Source organism: Mizuhopecten yessoensis, unplaced genomic scaffold (genome assembly GCF_002113885.1).
Source record: "Mizuhopecten yessoensis strain PY_sf001 unplaced genomic scaffold, ASM211388v2 scaffold716115, whole genome shotgun sequence".
NCBI classification, from domain to species: Eukaryota; Metazoa; Mollusca; class Bivalvia; order Pectinida; family Pectinidae; genus Mizuhopecten; species Mizuhopecten yessoensis.
The window spans coordinates 71,287-87,114 of record NW_018479955.1 but is presented as its reverse complement, the minus strand read 5'-3'; the positions used below and the strand labels follow the sequence as shown (position 1 = coordinate 87,114).

Sequence of the window (15,828 nt, the reverse complement as noted above, 5' to 3'; positions counted from 1 at the left end):
AGTGAAGGTAAAGGCAGTTGGGGTAGGGGGTATAGACAGGTTTATAGGTGAGTGGAGGTTAAGGAGGTTAAGGGTGTGCGGGTAGGGGGCAGGGTCGACGGGTCCAGGAGTTGATTGAGCTAGGGTAGATGGGGTTTGCATTGGTTTATGACGAATGGAAGGGTCAGGGAGACATTCAGCTATCGCAGTGCAATATCAATTAAATATAGAAAATAGAATATGTAGCAAATATATAAGTGTGTGTGAGTTGGGCGGGGGGGGGGGGGTTGTCCCTGTAGAGGGGCTGCAAGAAACCAGACCCAGACAAATCTAGAAGCATGATGTCACTTAATGTGATTATAGACTACATCCAGTTTAGTCCATTATAAAACAGTAAGCCTAATGACCTTCAGAACATGTGTTGGTATTATTAATGATGTGTAAATCACCTAAAATACTTGTTCTGTGTCCAGCAAACTGCTGGACACATAGTCCAGGAGATCAGCATACCTGACAACATCTCAATCTATTTAAAGAAAATATATCATATGACACAGTCTAGACGTGTCCAAACATTACTTACAATATCTCCTATATGACAAAATGGATGTGGCATCAAACACACCATTGTATACACTGTTCTTTGTAATGAATTCAAAGAAAAAAATGTATAATTTCAAAAATGCATATCAAAATGGGAGTCTCTCTCCAAAACAGGGAGATTTGTATTTAAAAAGGTGTACAGTAAAAGATGATTAAGTGTGTTATAGTATACACTTTCTTGTTGACAACCTGTTAATCACCTTTAGAAATCACCCGTAGGAAACCACCAACACCTACATCTGTGTACCACCTTTGATGAAGGGTTGGCAATCTGGGCCAAGGGCCTGAAGCCATCTCCCTACTTCACAGCCAGTACAAAGTTAGTGAAATTGAAACTAGATTTCCAGCTTAATTAAAACCTGCACAAAGAAGCAACAGCTGTATATATACCTGTTTGTGGTTTGTATCTTCAGACATCTTGCCAGGGTGCCGACACCTTATAAATATCTGTAGTGCCTAGACTCTTTACCTGGCAGGTAGCTCTGATAAAAGCTCCCAGCGATATGCAAACCTCTTATTATTGTGAGATTTTTAATTGAGAGGTTAAATGAATTTGATTGGTCGGGCTGTGGGAGCTCAATAGCCCAGCCAGTTTATTACACTGTAGTATGTAAATAGTACCTGTGAACCAATATCACAGGGTAACTGGTGTAGGTACCCTGGAGTCAAGGTCACCAGGTGTAGTGGAAAAACTCATTCAACCTGGTGTTACCTGGACAGTTGTTATCTTGTTATCTCTGGTTTATCCACAGGTAAGAATGCCCCGGAGGATACCTATGATTGGGCTATTATACAGAACAGATCCCACCCCACCCCCATCACTTCAAGCTGTTAAAGGTGTATACAGCTCCGACACCAAATCTCTTGTGAACACCAGTGGAACGCACAGTACTTCATTATTATCTTAATATTTATGTCGACATCCTTATTTACTGACAATGTTTAATGACAGGTAAAAATCTTATCTCAATTTTGAAAATAACTTCAATGTTCAGTGTTAATCTTTTACCTCCACTATAATCCTAAACGACCCCTACACCAGGATACACACAGGTATGTCCTGTTCCTCATAGCAACGTTACAGACACCTACGCGTAGCCCTGCTTTCATCTCAACTCTCTTACCAGTTCAAGCTGAATGGACCAAATCTTACACAACTTACCTAAAATTGACCGAAAATGCATTTCCAGCTAGCTCTTCAAGATATACCTGGCCAGGAAAATATGTAAAGCAACTGTTCATTATTAACTGATATCAAGGACATAGATGGAATTGTTTGAAATCAATCTTGTTTTCTCTATGTTTACAGGGCTACATAAGCATGTACTGTATTTTATACAACAGGACCACATGTACACGCATGTCCCCTTTTATAGACTTAGATCTAATCATTCTCCCAAATACATAATGCATTTAAAAACTGACCTATGTATTTAACTACTTTTCTACTAGCTGAAATCAGGTTCCTTCAAATATACACATACCAATACATGTATTCATATACACACAAAATCTTCATCGAATAAAACACTACACATAAAAGAATGACTTACACCTCCACATATGCCATATGAAACTTCAAATAAAGTATGGATGTAAACCATAATAACCGGGAATCAACCAATTCTGATTCATTAAATGGCACATTGAATATAATGGGAGCAGATACACATAAAATCAGGAGTCAAAGGAATATAAACGAGGTCCATTAGACGTGTAATATGTAATTATATATAAATATCTACAACACAAGTTGGAGGCAGCCCTACTGTGGAGGCCCTGTGAAGTGTAACGGTAGTGGATTTGCTGGTGTTAATTTACAGCTGGTCCTGATCCTGTGGTGCTGTGACTCTGGTACAGAGGCTGTCCCTCCTGTAGTGTAAGGTGTCTGGCCCGACCCTGTGGTGCTGTGACTCTGGTACAGAGGCTGTCCCTCCTGTAGTGTAAGGTGTCTGGCCCGACCCTGTGGTGCTGTGACTCTGGTACAGAGGCTGTCCCTCCTGTAGTGTAAGGTGTCTGGCCCGACCCTGTGGTGCTGTGACTCTGGTACAGAGGCTGTCCCTCCTGTAGTGTAAGGTGTCTGGCCCGACCCTGTGGTGCTGTGACTCTGGTACAGAGGCTGTCCCTCCTGTAGTGTAAGGTGTCTGGCCCGACCCTGTGGTGCTGTGACTCTGGTACAGAGGCTGTCCCTCCTGTAGTGTAAGGTGTCTGGCCCGACCCTGTGGTGCTGTGACTCTGGTACAGAGGCTGTCCCTCCTGTAGTGTAAGGTGTCTGGCCCGACCCTGTGGTGCTGTGACTCTGGTACAGAGGCTGTCCCTCCTGTAGTGTAAGGTGTCTGGCCCGACCCTGTGGTGCTGTGACTCTGGTACAGAGGCTGTCCCTCCTGTAGTGTAAGGTGTCTGGCCCGACCCTGTGGTGCTGTGACTCTGGTACAGAGGCTGTCCCTCCTGTAGTGTAAGGTGTCTGGCCCGACCCTGTGGTGCTGTGACTCTGGTACAGAGGCTGTCCCTCCTGTAGTGTAAGGTGTCTGGCCCGACCCTGTGGTGCTGTGACTCTGGTACAGAGGCTGTCCCTCCTGTAGTGTAAGGTGTCTGGCCCGACCCTGTGGTGCTGTGACTCTGGTACAGAGGCTGTCCCTCCTGTAGTGTAAGGTGTCTGGCCCGACCCTGTGGTGCTGTGACTCTGGTACAGAGGCTGTCCCTCCTGTAGTGTAAGGTGTCTGGCCCGACCCTGTGGTGCTGTGACTCTGGTACAGAGGCTGTCCCTCCTGTAGTGTAAGGTGTCTGGCCCGACCCTGTGGTGCTGTGACTCTGGTACAGAGGCTGTCCCTCCTGTAGTGTAAGGTGTCTGGCCCGACCCTGTGGTGCTGTGACTCTGGTACAGAGGCTGTCCCTCCTGTAGTGTAAGGTGTCTGGCCCGACCCTGTGGTGCTGTGACTCTGGTACAGAGGCTGTCCCTCCTGTAGTGTAAGGTGTCTGGCCCGACCCTGTGGTGCTGTGACTCTGGTACAGAGGCTGTCCCTCCTGTAGTGTAAGGTGTCTGGCCCGACCCTGTGGTGCTGTGACTCTGGTACAGAGGCTGTCCCTCCTGTAGTGTAAGGTGTCTGGCCCGACCCTGTGGTGCTGTGACTCTGGTACAGAGGCTGTCCCTCCTGTAGTGTAAGGTGTCTGGCCCGACCCTGTGGTGCTGTGACTCTGGTACAGAGGCTGTCCCTCCTGTAGTGTAAGGTGTCTGGCCCGACCCTGTGGTGCTGTGACTCTGGTACAGAGGCTGTCCCTCCTGTAGTGTAAGGTGTCTGGCCCGACCCTGTGGTGCTGTGACTCTGGTACAGAGGCTGTCCCTCCTGTAGTGTAAGGTGTCTGGCCCGACCCTGTGGTGCTGTGACTCTGGTACAGAGGCTGTCCCTCCTGTAGTGTAAGGTGTCTGGCCCGACCCTGTGGTGCTGTGACTCTGGTACAGAGGCTGTCCCTCCTGTAGTGTAAGGTGTCTGGCCCGACCCTGTGGTGCTGTGACTCTGGTACAGAGGCTGTCCCTCCTGTAGTGTAAGGTGTCTGGCCCGACCCTGTGGTGCTGTGACTCTGGTACAGAGGCTGTCCCTCCTGTAGTGTAAGGTGTCTGGCCCGACCCTGTGGTGCTGTGACTCTGGTACAGAGGCTGTCCCTCCTGTAGTGTAAGGTGTCTGGCCCGACCCTGTGGTGCTGTGACTCTGGTACAGAGGCTGTCCCTCCTGTAGTGTAAGGTGTCTGGCCCGACCCTGTGGTGCTGTGACTCTGGTACAGAGGCTGTCCCTCCTGTAGTGTAAGGTGTCTGGCCCGACCCTGTGGTGCTGTGACTCTGGTACAGAGGCTGTCCCTCCTGTAGTGTAAGGTGTCTGGCCCGACCCTGTGGTGCTGTGACTCTGGTACAGAGGCTGTCCCTCCTGTAGTGTAAGGTGTCTGGCCCGACCCTGTGGTGCTGTGACTCTGGTACAGAGGCTGTCCCTCCTGTAGTGTAAGGTGTCTGGCCCGACCCTGTGGTGCTGTGACTCTGGTACAGAGGCTGTCCCTCCTGTAGTGTAAGGTGTCTGGCCCGACCCTGTGGTGCTGTGACTCTGGTACAGAGGCTGTCCCTCCTGTAGTGTAAGGTGTCTGGCCCGACCCTGTGGTGCTGTGACTCTGGTACAGAGGCTGTCCCTCCTGTAGTGTAAGGTGTCTGGCCCGACCCTGTGGTGCNACTCTGGTACAGAGGCTGTCCCTCCTGTATTGTGAGTGAGGTGTCTGGTCCTACCCTGTGTGTGCTGTGAAACTCTGGTACAGAGGCTGTCCCTCCTGTAGTGTTAGGTGTCTGGCCCGACCCTGTGTGTGCTGTTGAGGTCTGGTACAGAGGCTGTCCCTCCTGTAGTGTGAGTGAGGTGTCTGGCCCGACCCTGTGGTGCTGTGAAACTCTGGTACAGAGGCTGTCCCTCCTGTATTGTGAGTGAGGTGTCTGGTCCGACCCTGTGTGTGCTGAAACTCTGGTACAGAGGCTGTCCCTCCTGTAGTGCGAGGTGTCTGGCCCAACCCTGTGGTGCTGTGAAACTCTGGTACAGAGGCTGTCCCTCCTGTAGTGTGAGTGAGGTGTCTGGCCCGACTCTGTGTGTGCTGTGACTCTGGTACAGAGGCTGTCCCTCCTGTAGTGTGAGTGAGGTGTCTGGCCCGACCCTGTGGTGCTGTGAAAGTCTGGTACAGAGGTTGTCCCTCCTGTAGTGTTAGGTGTCTGGCCCGACCCTGTGTGTGCTGTTAATGTCTGGTACAGAGGCTGTCCCTCCTGTAGTGTGAGTGAGGTGTCTGGTCCTACCCTGTGTGTGCTGTGAAACTCTGGTACAGAGGCTGTCCCTCCTGTAGTGTGATTGAGGTGTCTGGCCCGACCCTGTGGTGCTGTGAAACTCTGGTACAGAGGCTGTCCCTCCTGTAGTGAGAGGTGTCTGGCCCGACCCTGTGGTGCTGAGAAAGTCTGGTACAGTGGCTACATGTCCATCCTGTTAGGCATCTGTCTGGCCCAACTCTGTACAAGACTTTCACAGCACCACAGTGATGGGGCTGTCCCTCCTGTAGTGTGGTGTGTCTAGTCCTACCCTGTGTGTGCTGTAAAAGTCTGGTACAGAGGCTGTCCCTCCAGTTATAGGTGTCTGGCCCAACCCTGTGGTGCTGTGAAAGTCTGGTACAGAGGTTGTCCCTCCAGTTATATATAGGTGTCTGGCCCGACCCCTGTGGAGGTGTAAAGGTCTGGTACAGAGGTTGTTTGTCCAGTTATATATAGGTGTCTTGCCCAACCCTGTGGTGCTGTGAAAGTCTGGTACAGAGGCTGTCCCTCCTGTGGTGTAAGGTGTCTGGCCAGACCCTGTGGTGCTGTGAAAGTCTGGTACAGAGGTTGTCCCTCCAGTTATATATAGGTGTCTGGCCCGACCCCTGTGGAGGTGTAAAGGTCTGGTACAGAGGTTGTTTGTCCAGTTATATATAGGTGTCTTGCCCAACCCTGTGGTGCTGTGAAAGTCTGGTACAGAGGCTGTCCCTCCAGTTATAGGTGTCTGGCCTGTAGTAACACTCCCCTAATCACCAGTATACTGGTATCTACATACGTTGGTGTGGCAGCATATGAAGTTGTGAAAGAAAATTTATATCATTTACACATCCTGTTTATAACATTTATTCTGAAATGTTTATATGATAAATCTGCTATGAAAAATTGGCTGGTCAACATCCTAGACAAATTGATGCAAAAGGCTTGTACAGTTGCTGCCTTGATATCACAAGGCATGCCTTGTTACTGCAACCTGTTGCCATTATGTCCCAGTGCATGAGTGGAACGGGGAATTATTTAGTCTTTCTCATGTTAAACCATCCAGGGCATGCATGGTACCATTTAATGAAAAGCTCCATTCTTGAATAGAATTAATTGTACTGGCAGTAAAAACCATGTCTGTATGATACTACATCTTTCAAAGATATATCTGCATACCAATCAAAGTCTGATGACTGATGCCTTGGGAAATACGGCCGAAATATAGAATAGGGATGTGAGAAAAAAGCATTTAGATCAAAGTGTTTTTAAATGGGTGCAGCAATGTTTGTGTCTTCAATGAACCCAATTCTGCAGGGTGCCTCCCATTAGCTTCCTCTTCTGGTAACATGGGATCGTGCAGGGGATGGCCAATGTCTGTAGACATTGTGTCATAGTGATAAAGAAATGGCAGGGGATGGCCAACGTCTGTAGGTATTGTGTCGTAGTGATAAAGAAATGGCAGGGGATGGCCAACGTCTGAAGGTATTGTGTCGTAGTGATAAAGAAATGGCACGGGATGGCCAACGTCTAAAGGTATTGTGTCGTAGTGATAAAGAGATGGCAGAGGATGGCGAACGTCTGTAGGTATTGTGTCATAGTGATAAAGAAATGGCAGGGGATGGCCAACGTCTGTAGGTATTGTGTCATGGTGATAAAGAAATAACAGGGGATGGCCAACATCTGTAGGTATTGTGTCGTAGTGATAAAGAGATGGCAGGGGATGGCCAGATTTTTATTCATGACATTCTGACTCATGGATAACTCTAAATCTAGTATAACTGAGTTTTATTATCCTACAATAGAGGACTTGACTACAATCAACTATGGGCAAAATTGCAATTTTCTGATGAATTCCCCAAAATGCCATCAATATGCATGCGCATATTACACGTCATTTACAGAGAGAGATGGGAAGAGTATAGTGTTGTGAGGCATGGAATAGTTACCACCTAGAAATGTCATTCACATCAAATCGCTTACAGAGAGAGATGGATAGAGTATAGTGTTGTGAAGATGGAATAGTTACCACCTCGAAATGTCATTCACTTAATCAATGGCTAGATGAAGCAGTAAGTGTTGAATTACCCAAGTTATTTCAGTCAACTTACTGGTATATGCCAATTTATGGTAGCTTTTATATTTTTATACGATACATACCAAATTGGTTAATAATTTGACCAGGGTTTCCAAATCAGCATAGTTTTACAAATTGATAATTCTGTTCTTACACTTATTTTTCCCATCTTAATTTTTCCATAACCTTTCGTTTTATTACGTGAGATCTGATACATGTATTTTTATGATCATGTTTTATGTCTAATTTTCCTTAACCACTTCCTTGGCTATAGTACCTGTTTGAGGGATCTGAAGGTGACTTTATAAGCCAGAGTCAATGTCAAAGTGACTGTAATCTATGAAACTGGAGCACCTGTTGGGGTATATATACAGGGCCCATAGTCTGTACAAACCCTACACACACCTGGTGAATTAAATACCTAGCGTACATACCCGAGTGCCTTAATCCTAACTTTAGGCTGAGCCTCTATACTGTTCCATGTAAGTGTTATTAGGAACGTAACGTTAAGCGTGCGTAAATACTTTAATCTGTACACATCACAGCGGTACCTACAAACGTATCACACAGGTAATCATAGGTGTAAAGCCGATAAAATTATGTAACGTAAATATACCACCACCACCACACAGTAACCACAGTGTGTGAGCTGTACAATTATACCTGCCAGTATATCTGGTAGCGTCAGGTATGGAAATAATTGCACTGATACAACAAACATACTGGAGCTCATTATTATCGGTTTATTATTTCTCCATGTGTGCAGTTGTTATTATCACTTAAACCATATTGTTTTGGTCATGTACACCATCATAAAACTACTTTCTCCTTGTTATTATAGTGTACTTTTTTGTTCTTTAGAGCTCATTTGGAAACATAGGGTCCGGAGTTTTATCCAGAAAAGATGCATATATAATTTCTTTGGGAAAAAAATTGAGCCAGGAAAGTTTGTCTAGGCAGCAAACATTTAATACCAAATAAATGAAAGTCATGACCTAAAAATGACATGTTTTGTATATCTTGAAATTTGTTAATCTAGTCATTTTTTTCCCTGGAACTAAAGAGTCTAGATTGATGAGGTTTGACAGTAGACATGAGTATAAGTCTTGATGTCATGGACAGGTATAATCATGGAGATCTCTGGGAGGCACCGCGGAGTCACCGATATGTCCATTATTATGGTATATATAGGTAGTTACAGTGATTGGCACATGTCACATCTATGTCCATTATTATGGTATATATAGGTAGTTACACCACCAGTGATTGGCACATGTCACAGGAGTGTTAACAACTCTTCAACACAAACTTACCTAAATAAACAGAAATGTTACGTCATGTAAATATCTCTACAATAGAACAAAATGTCATGTTAACATCTCTACACTAGAACACAATGTCACGTGAATATCTCTATACTAGAACACAATGTCATGTAAATATCTCTACACTATAACACAATGTCATGTAAATACCTCTACACTAGAACACAATGTCATGTAAATATCTCTATATTAGAACACAATGTCATGTAAATATCTCTATACTAAAACACAATGTCATGTACATATCACTATACTAGAACACAATGTCATGTAAATATCTCTATACTAGAACACAATGTCATGTACATATTACTTTACTAGAACACAATGTCATATAAACACCTCTACATTAGAACACAATGTCATGTAAATATATCTATACTAGAACACAATGTCATGTAAATATCTCTACACTAGAACACAATGTCATGTAAATATCTCTACACTACAACACAATGTCATGTAAATATCTATATACTAAAACACAATGTCATGTAAATATCTCTACACTAGAACACAATGTCATGTAAATATCTCTATACTACAACACAATGTCATGTAAATATCTCTACACTAGAACACAATGTCATATAAATACCTCTATACTAGAACACAATGTCATGTAAATATCTCTACACTACAACACAATGTCATGTAAATATCTCTATACTAAAACACAATGTCATGTAAATATCTCTACACTAGAACACAATGTCATGTACATATCTCTATACTAGAACACAATGTCATGTAAATATCTCTATACTAGAACAAAATGCCAGGTAAATATCTCTATACTAGAACACAATGTCATGTAAATATCTCTATACTAGAACACAATGTCATATAAATATCTCTACACTAGAACACAATGTCATATAAATACCTCTACACTAGAACACAATGTCATGTAAATATCTCTACACTAGAACACAATGTCATGTAAATATCTCTATACTAGAACACAATGTCATGTAAATATCTCTATACTAGAACACAATGTCATGTAAATATCTCTATACTAGAACACATTGTCATGTAAGTACCGCTACACTAGAACACAATGTCATGTAAATATCTCTATACTAGAACACAATGTCATGTAAATATCTCTATACTAGAACACAATGTCATGTAAATATCTCTATACTAGAACACATTGTCATGTAAGTACCGCTACACTAGAACACAATGTCATGTAAATATCTCTATACTAGAACACAATGTCATGTAAATATCTCTATACTAGAACACAATGTCATGTAAATATCTCTATACTAGAACACATTGTCATGTAAGTACCGCTACACTAGAACACAATGTCATGTAAATATCTCTATACTAGAACACAATGTCATGTAAATATCTCTATACTAGAACACAATGTCATGTAAATATCTCTATACTAGAACACATTGTCATGTAAGTACCGCTACACTAGAACACAATGTCATGTAAATATCTCTATACTAGAACACAATGTCATGTAAATATCTCTATACTAGAACACAATGTCATGTAAACACCTCTATACTAGAACACATTGTCATGTAAGTACCGCTACACTAGAACACAATGTCATGTAAATATCTCTATACTGATACACCTTTAAAATGTCATATCTATAACCCTAACAGATTTAACTGGCCTTCATTTAGACTGTTAATGACATACCATGACTGACATTGACATATTGGATACCACTGACCCCCAAATCATAATGCACTAGCACACATGATGTTTGCCTGCAAAGCTGTGTCATTCATATAGACTGTAAATGCCATGTCAACATAGTTCAATGCATAAGTAAATGTAATGTTCCTAATGAAATAGTTAATGTCATGTAATTAAGCTGCCTGTCATCAGAAGGTCAGTATCATTATTATAACAGCTGTCATCCTATACAGATCCATCATTATTATAACAGCTGTCATCCTATACAGATCCATCATTATTATTATAACAGCTGTCATCCTATACAGATCCATCATTATTATAACAGCTGTCATCCTATACAGATCCATCATTATTATAACAGCTGTCCTCCTATACAGATCCATTATTATTATAACAGCTGTCATCCTATACAGATCCATCATTATTATAACAGCTGTCATCCTATACAGATCCATCATTATTATAACAGCTGTCCTCCTATACAGATCCATTATTATTATAACAGATGTCATCCTATACAGATCCATCATTATTATAACAGCTGTCATCCTATACAGATCCATATCACTGATAACCAAATATTGTTAAATTTCAGTTATACATGTCACAGTTCTGTAGAATAATGGAGCCATGTATAAGCAGGTAATCCAAATACAATCAATCAGATAAATGTTCTAGTCAACAGATTAAACTGTGGTAAATGTTCTGTTATATACCCTATAAAGGTATGGTATATACACTATAAAGGTACGGTATATACACTATAAAGGTACGGTATATACACTATAAAGGTATGGCATATACCCTATAATGGTATGGTATATCCCCTATAATGGTATGGTATATCCCCTATAAAGGTATGGTATATACACTGTCAAGGTATGGTATATACCCTATAATGGTATGGTATATCCCCTATAATGGTATGGTATATCCCCTATAATGGTATGGTATATACACTATAAAGGTATGGTATATACCCTATAATGGTATGGTATATACCCTATAAAGGTATGGTATATACACTATAAAGGTATGGTATATACACTATAAAGGTATGGTATATACCCTATAAAGGTATGGTATATACACTATAATGGTATGGTATATACACTATAATGGTATGGTATATACACTATAAAAGTATGGTATATAGTTCCATTAAGTCCCTACGATAGGTGTTAATACTGTATGATAATATTATCAACAGAAAAGTAAATACTCGAGCCGCGTGGTTTCTGCAGGACAAAAGTCGGATTTATCTGTTGGATAGGAATCGCTGTGATCATAAACGTCTGAATAGAGAATGCCTATCACATTTGATCCACTGGATAAAAAAATCAAGGTAAAGCTGATTAAGGTTAGGCTAGGGGTTTTTAAAAGTAGCCAGAGGTTAGGTTTCTTGTCAAAGTCAGTCCGTCAGCTAAACAGATGTTTTTGTTAGTCGTGTCAAACTGTTAACAAAATGACAAAATTAATCATTGCCAGATTCTAGTGAACCCCAGCAGTCTGGGAGACGGTGGTTTTATTGTCTGGCTGGACTTTAAAGGTCATAGCAATCAGTTAAACATAAAATCTAGAAAGTATGTATAAATGCCTGAAATAGAAAAATAATGTTTTAAGGAAAAAAAACTGGTGATATCAAATACTCCGTACTTTCACTTATAACAGTACTGCTTTACAAGTCTTCCTTCAACTGTAGATATTTCACCTCAGGATTCTTCCTACATTGTACCAATAGTGTTTCCTTGATTCCAAGCCAAAGTTTCAAAAATATGTTTTTGGGCTTCAATCCATTGAGTGCATTGAAAGTGTTTTTGATTTCGTTGATTTAAATGATCAGGATAAAAGACTGGAGTCATGGTAAATATGTTTAACATCAGAGGAAAAGACTTGATCTATATCAAATGTTGTATATTTATATTTATTTATTTTTGAATACATGTACAATATCTTTTGTTGTCTCTGCCAACAAATAATATATCTGATTCATCAACATGCTTGTACAAATGTGGACTTGTGATGTGAACGTTTCATCATGTAATCCAATTGGCTTGAAGTCCAGTGTCTGAGAGATCTAAAAGTTATATGTCAATTTACAAGTCCAGTGTCTGAGAGTCCAGTGTCTGAGAGATCTAAAAGTTATATGTCAATTTACAAGTCCAGTGTCTGAGAGTCCAGTGTCTGATAGACAAGTCCAGTGTCTGAGAGATCTAAAAGTTATATGTCAATATACAAGTCCAGTGTCTGAGAGTCCAGTGTCTGAGTGACAAGTCCAGTGTCTGAGAAACAAGTCCAGTATCTGAGATATCTAAAAGTTATATGTCAATATACAAGTCCAGTGTCTGAGAGACAAGTCCAGTATCTGAGATATCTAAAAGTTATATGTCAATATACAAGTCCAGTATCTGAGATATCTAAAAGTTATTCTGAGATATCTAAAAGTTATATGTCAATATACAAGTCCAGTGTATGAGAGATCTAAAAGTTATATGTCAATATACAAGTCCAGTGTCTGAGAGTCCAGTGTCTGATAGACAAGACCAGTGTCTGATAGACAAGTCCAGTATCTGAGAGTCCAGTGTCTGATAGACAAGTCCAGTGTCTGATAGACAAGTCCAGTGTCTGATAGACAAGTCCAGTGTCTGAGAGTCCAGCGTCTGATAGACAAGTCCAGTGTCTGAGAGTCCAGTGTCTGATATACAAGTCCAGTGTCTGAGAGATCTAAAAGTTATATGTCAATATACAAGTCCAGTGTCTGAGAGTCCAGTGTCTGAGAGATAAGTCCAGTGTCTGATAGACAAGTCCAGTGTCTGAGAGTCCAGTGACTGATAGACAAGTCCAGTGTCTGAGAGTCCAGTGTCTGATAGACAAGTCCAGTGTCTGAGAGTCCATTGTCTGATAGACAAGTTCAGTGTCTGATAGACTAGTCCAGTGTCTGATAGACAAGTCCAGTGTCTGAGAGATCTAAAAGTTATATGTCAATTTACAATTCTGTTTATTCAGTGTCTGAGAGATCTAAAAGTTATATGTCAATATACGAGTCCAACAAAAGGAGTGTTTAAACCTTGCAGATGAAAAATGTGTCCTTGTCGTGATCTGTGAGTAAAGATGAGATTGAGTACATATAGCTAACATAAATACTGTTCTGTCAATCTTAATCCACATACAAATGGCCAGAAAGGTACATCCTCCTAGGTTTGTAACAATCATAAACCACAAACAAGACTTTTCATTTTTAATCTACCTAATAATCTGTCCCTGAAGCTTGACTCGATTTTTAAACAACTGATTTGTGAAAACACTTGAATGACTTTTTCGGGTCGTTTTGCATTATTTATACATGTACATACAACAATGAGGACCAAACATGAATTTCAATGTAGATCCATTTCAAACGAACTTCAGTAATATAGTAACAGTAACAGGTATTAAGGTATAACTTTGGTGGCCCTTAATTGTTGAGCTCATGACCACCTGTCAACTTTGATACATATTTTTGAAGCTCAGTCAAGATTCTGTCAACAGGTGTATATATAACCAATATACCATGATAGGCACATGCATGAGATGGCAATTTCCACTGCAAAGCTTACTTCGTGTCAAGGATGATGTGTTTGAAATTCTGTCATAACTTTTGTAGCTAGCAGCGTACTTATATGCAACACACACCACTAAAACGTCTAGCAGTATACAGGAACACCAACACGTGTTACGCTGCATCCTACAGGTTTTGATACACATGTACAGAACACAGATATGATAGCCCTTGGAAATGACAAGGCCAACCAACAAGTTGTTTCTGACATTCCAGACAGATCCAGAACAGCATGGCTACCTGCCAGACTTCTCCTTCTAAACAAACCCCAGACCAGCTCCTGGTCCTGGCCATCCAGTATTGCTCTCATTGTGTATTCCAAACTATGGCCTCCTAGAAATGCTGTACTCAGACAAATTCTTATCTTGTGGAAGCAGGATTTACATTTGGTTTTTTTTATACATCAAAGCTTAATATTTCGTGAAGTTGCAACTGTCAATATCAATGATAACAACTGTCATCACTAGGGGTCACCAGTACACATAAAATACTGTATTTGACCTAATAAGCCCACCTGCCCCTATTACCACACGCCCTCTTTTTTTCTGTGAAAGAGCATGGTTGCATTTAATTAAAACCCTTAAAAATGATGCTTACTTCACTGATCTGCTGGTATTATGTTCTTCAGTCTGATGACCAAAGGCTTTGTGCCCTCAACATTTACATCACTAGGCAATGTCAGCCAAAGATCTAACATCATTTTCTGATTCAAGATTAGGCAAACTGTCTCTGTAAAGGTATTTGATTCGTCCTTTGAAAGATTGCACAAAAGTTTGGGAGGTTGGTTGGAACACATACGGATATGGTCTGTTTCAGCCAGTTTGAGCATGAAAGGGATTTATTCAGCACACCCCTATTGTGTTTTGTGAGCGCTTTGTGCACTTATTAAGTCGAATATGGTAAATGTACATTTTTGAAAGAGCAATATTTTACAATCATTGACTGACCATTCTTTGAACTGACCATATGAATGTTTATGGCATATTACTGAATAATAGATACAGAAGAATGGGAGTGTTGTTATACATACCATTCATAAGGCACCATTAACACAGGGTTTACAGACAAGCTGATTTCTCTAGGGGGTTACATCAGGCCATTTAATTGCTGTCCATGCATGTTCGAACTGTGCTCGTCTGCAAGTTAGGTACTAACATATAGACCAGGTGACAGCATCGTCCTCAGAAAGGACGTCAAATAACTTCTGGATTTATTTCCAAATTTACCCATTATGCAGGAAATATTTCTTCATGTTAAATGGAAATTGTAATTGTGAACATGGAAATTCTTTCATTTTTCATGTTGAGTAAATTAGCATGAATATGTTCACACAAACATTTCTACATCCAAGAATTTCCATTTTCATAGTATGTCTCTCAAATAAAAATCTATGAATATTGGGGAGTGGGCTTAAAACATCAGCTTGTATTCATGGTACAGTGTAGAAAACACTGCTACTCATATCCAACTGAACAGCTGACAAAACATGGCTGACACTTACACATACCACTTCAGACGCTTATGGTTTAGGAATTGTCCATTCATTGCATGGATCCCCATGTGTTACACACACACACCAGTATGTACGTCTGTAACCCTCTTGTGATGAGGAAAAAGTTCAGTTCTGCACCTTAGCATTTGGTTCTTAACATTCACACACAGAATATATTATATTAGTCAAAAATATACTCAGCACCATCAGGCCAGTGATGAATATTTATAACAAGTGTCAGGCCAGTAATGAATATTTATAACAAGTGTTTTATAAACT

At 41.3% G+C, this 15,828-nt stretch overlaps 1 protein-coding gene across 5 annotated transcripts in view; it reads right to left on the bottom strand.

Annotated features, from left to right (window-relative positions):
• The window catches only part of LOC110441743 (dihydropyrimidinase-like), a 113,269-nt gene that overhangs the window by 38,934 nt on the left and 58,507 nt on the right, over nucleotides 1–15,828 (bottom strand). Inside the window, exon 1 of one of the 5 annotated variants that reach the window (XM_021484986.1) lies at nucleotides 973–1,106. The exons of the other annotated variants lie outside the window; for them this stretch is intronic. Within the exon in view, the coding sequence (XP_021340661.1) occupies nucleotides 973–999 (27 nt within the window). The 5' untranslated portion in view covers nucleotides 1,000–1,106. Of the gene's footprint in view, nucleotides 1–972; nucleotides 1,107–15,828 lie in introns of those variants that run through there. 5 annotated transcript variants of the gene reach the window in all.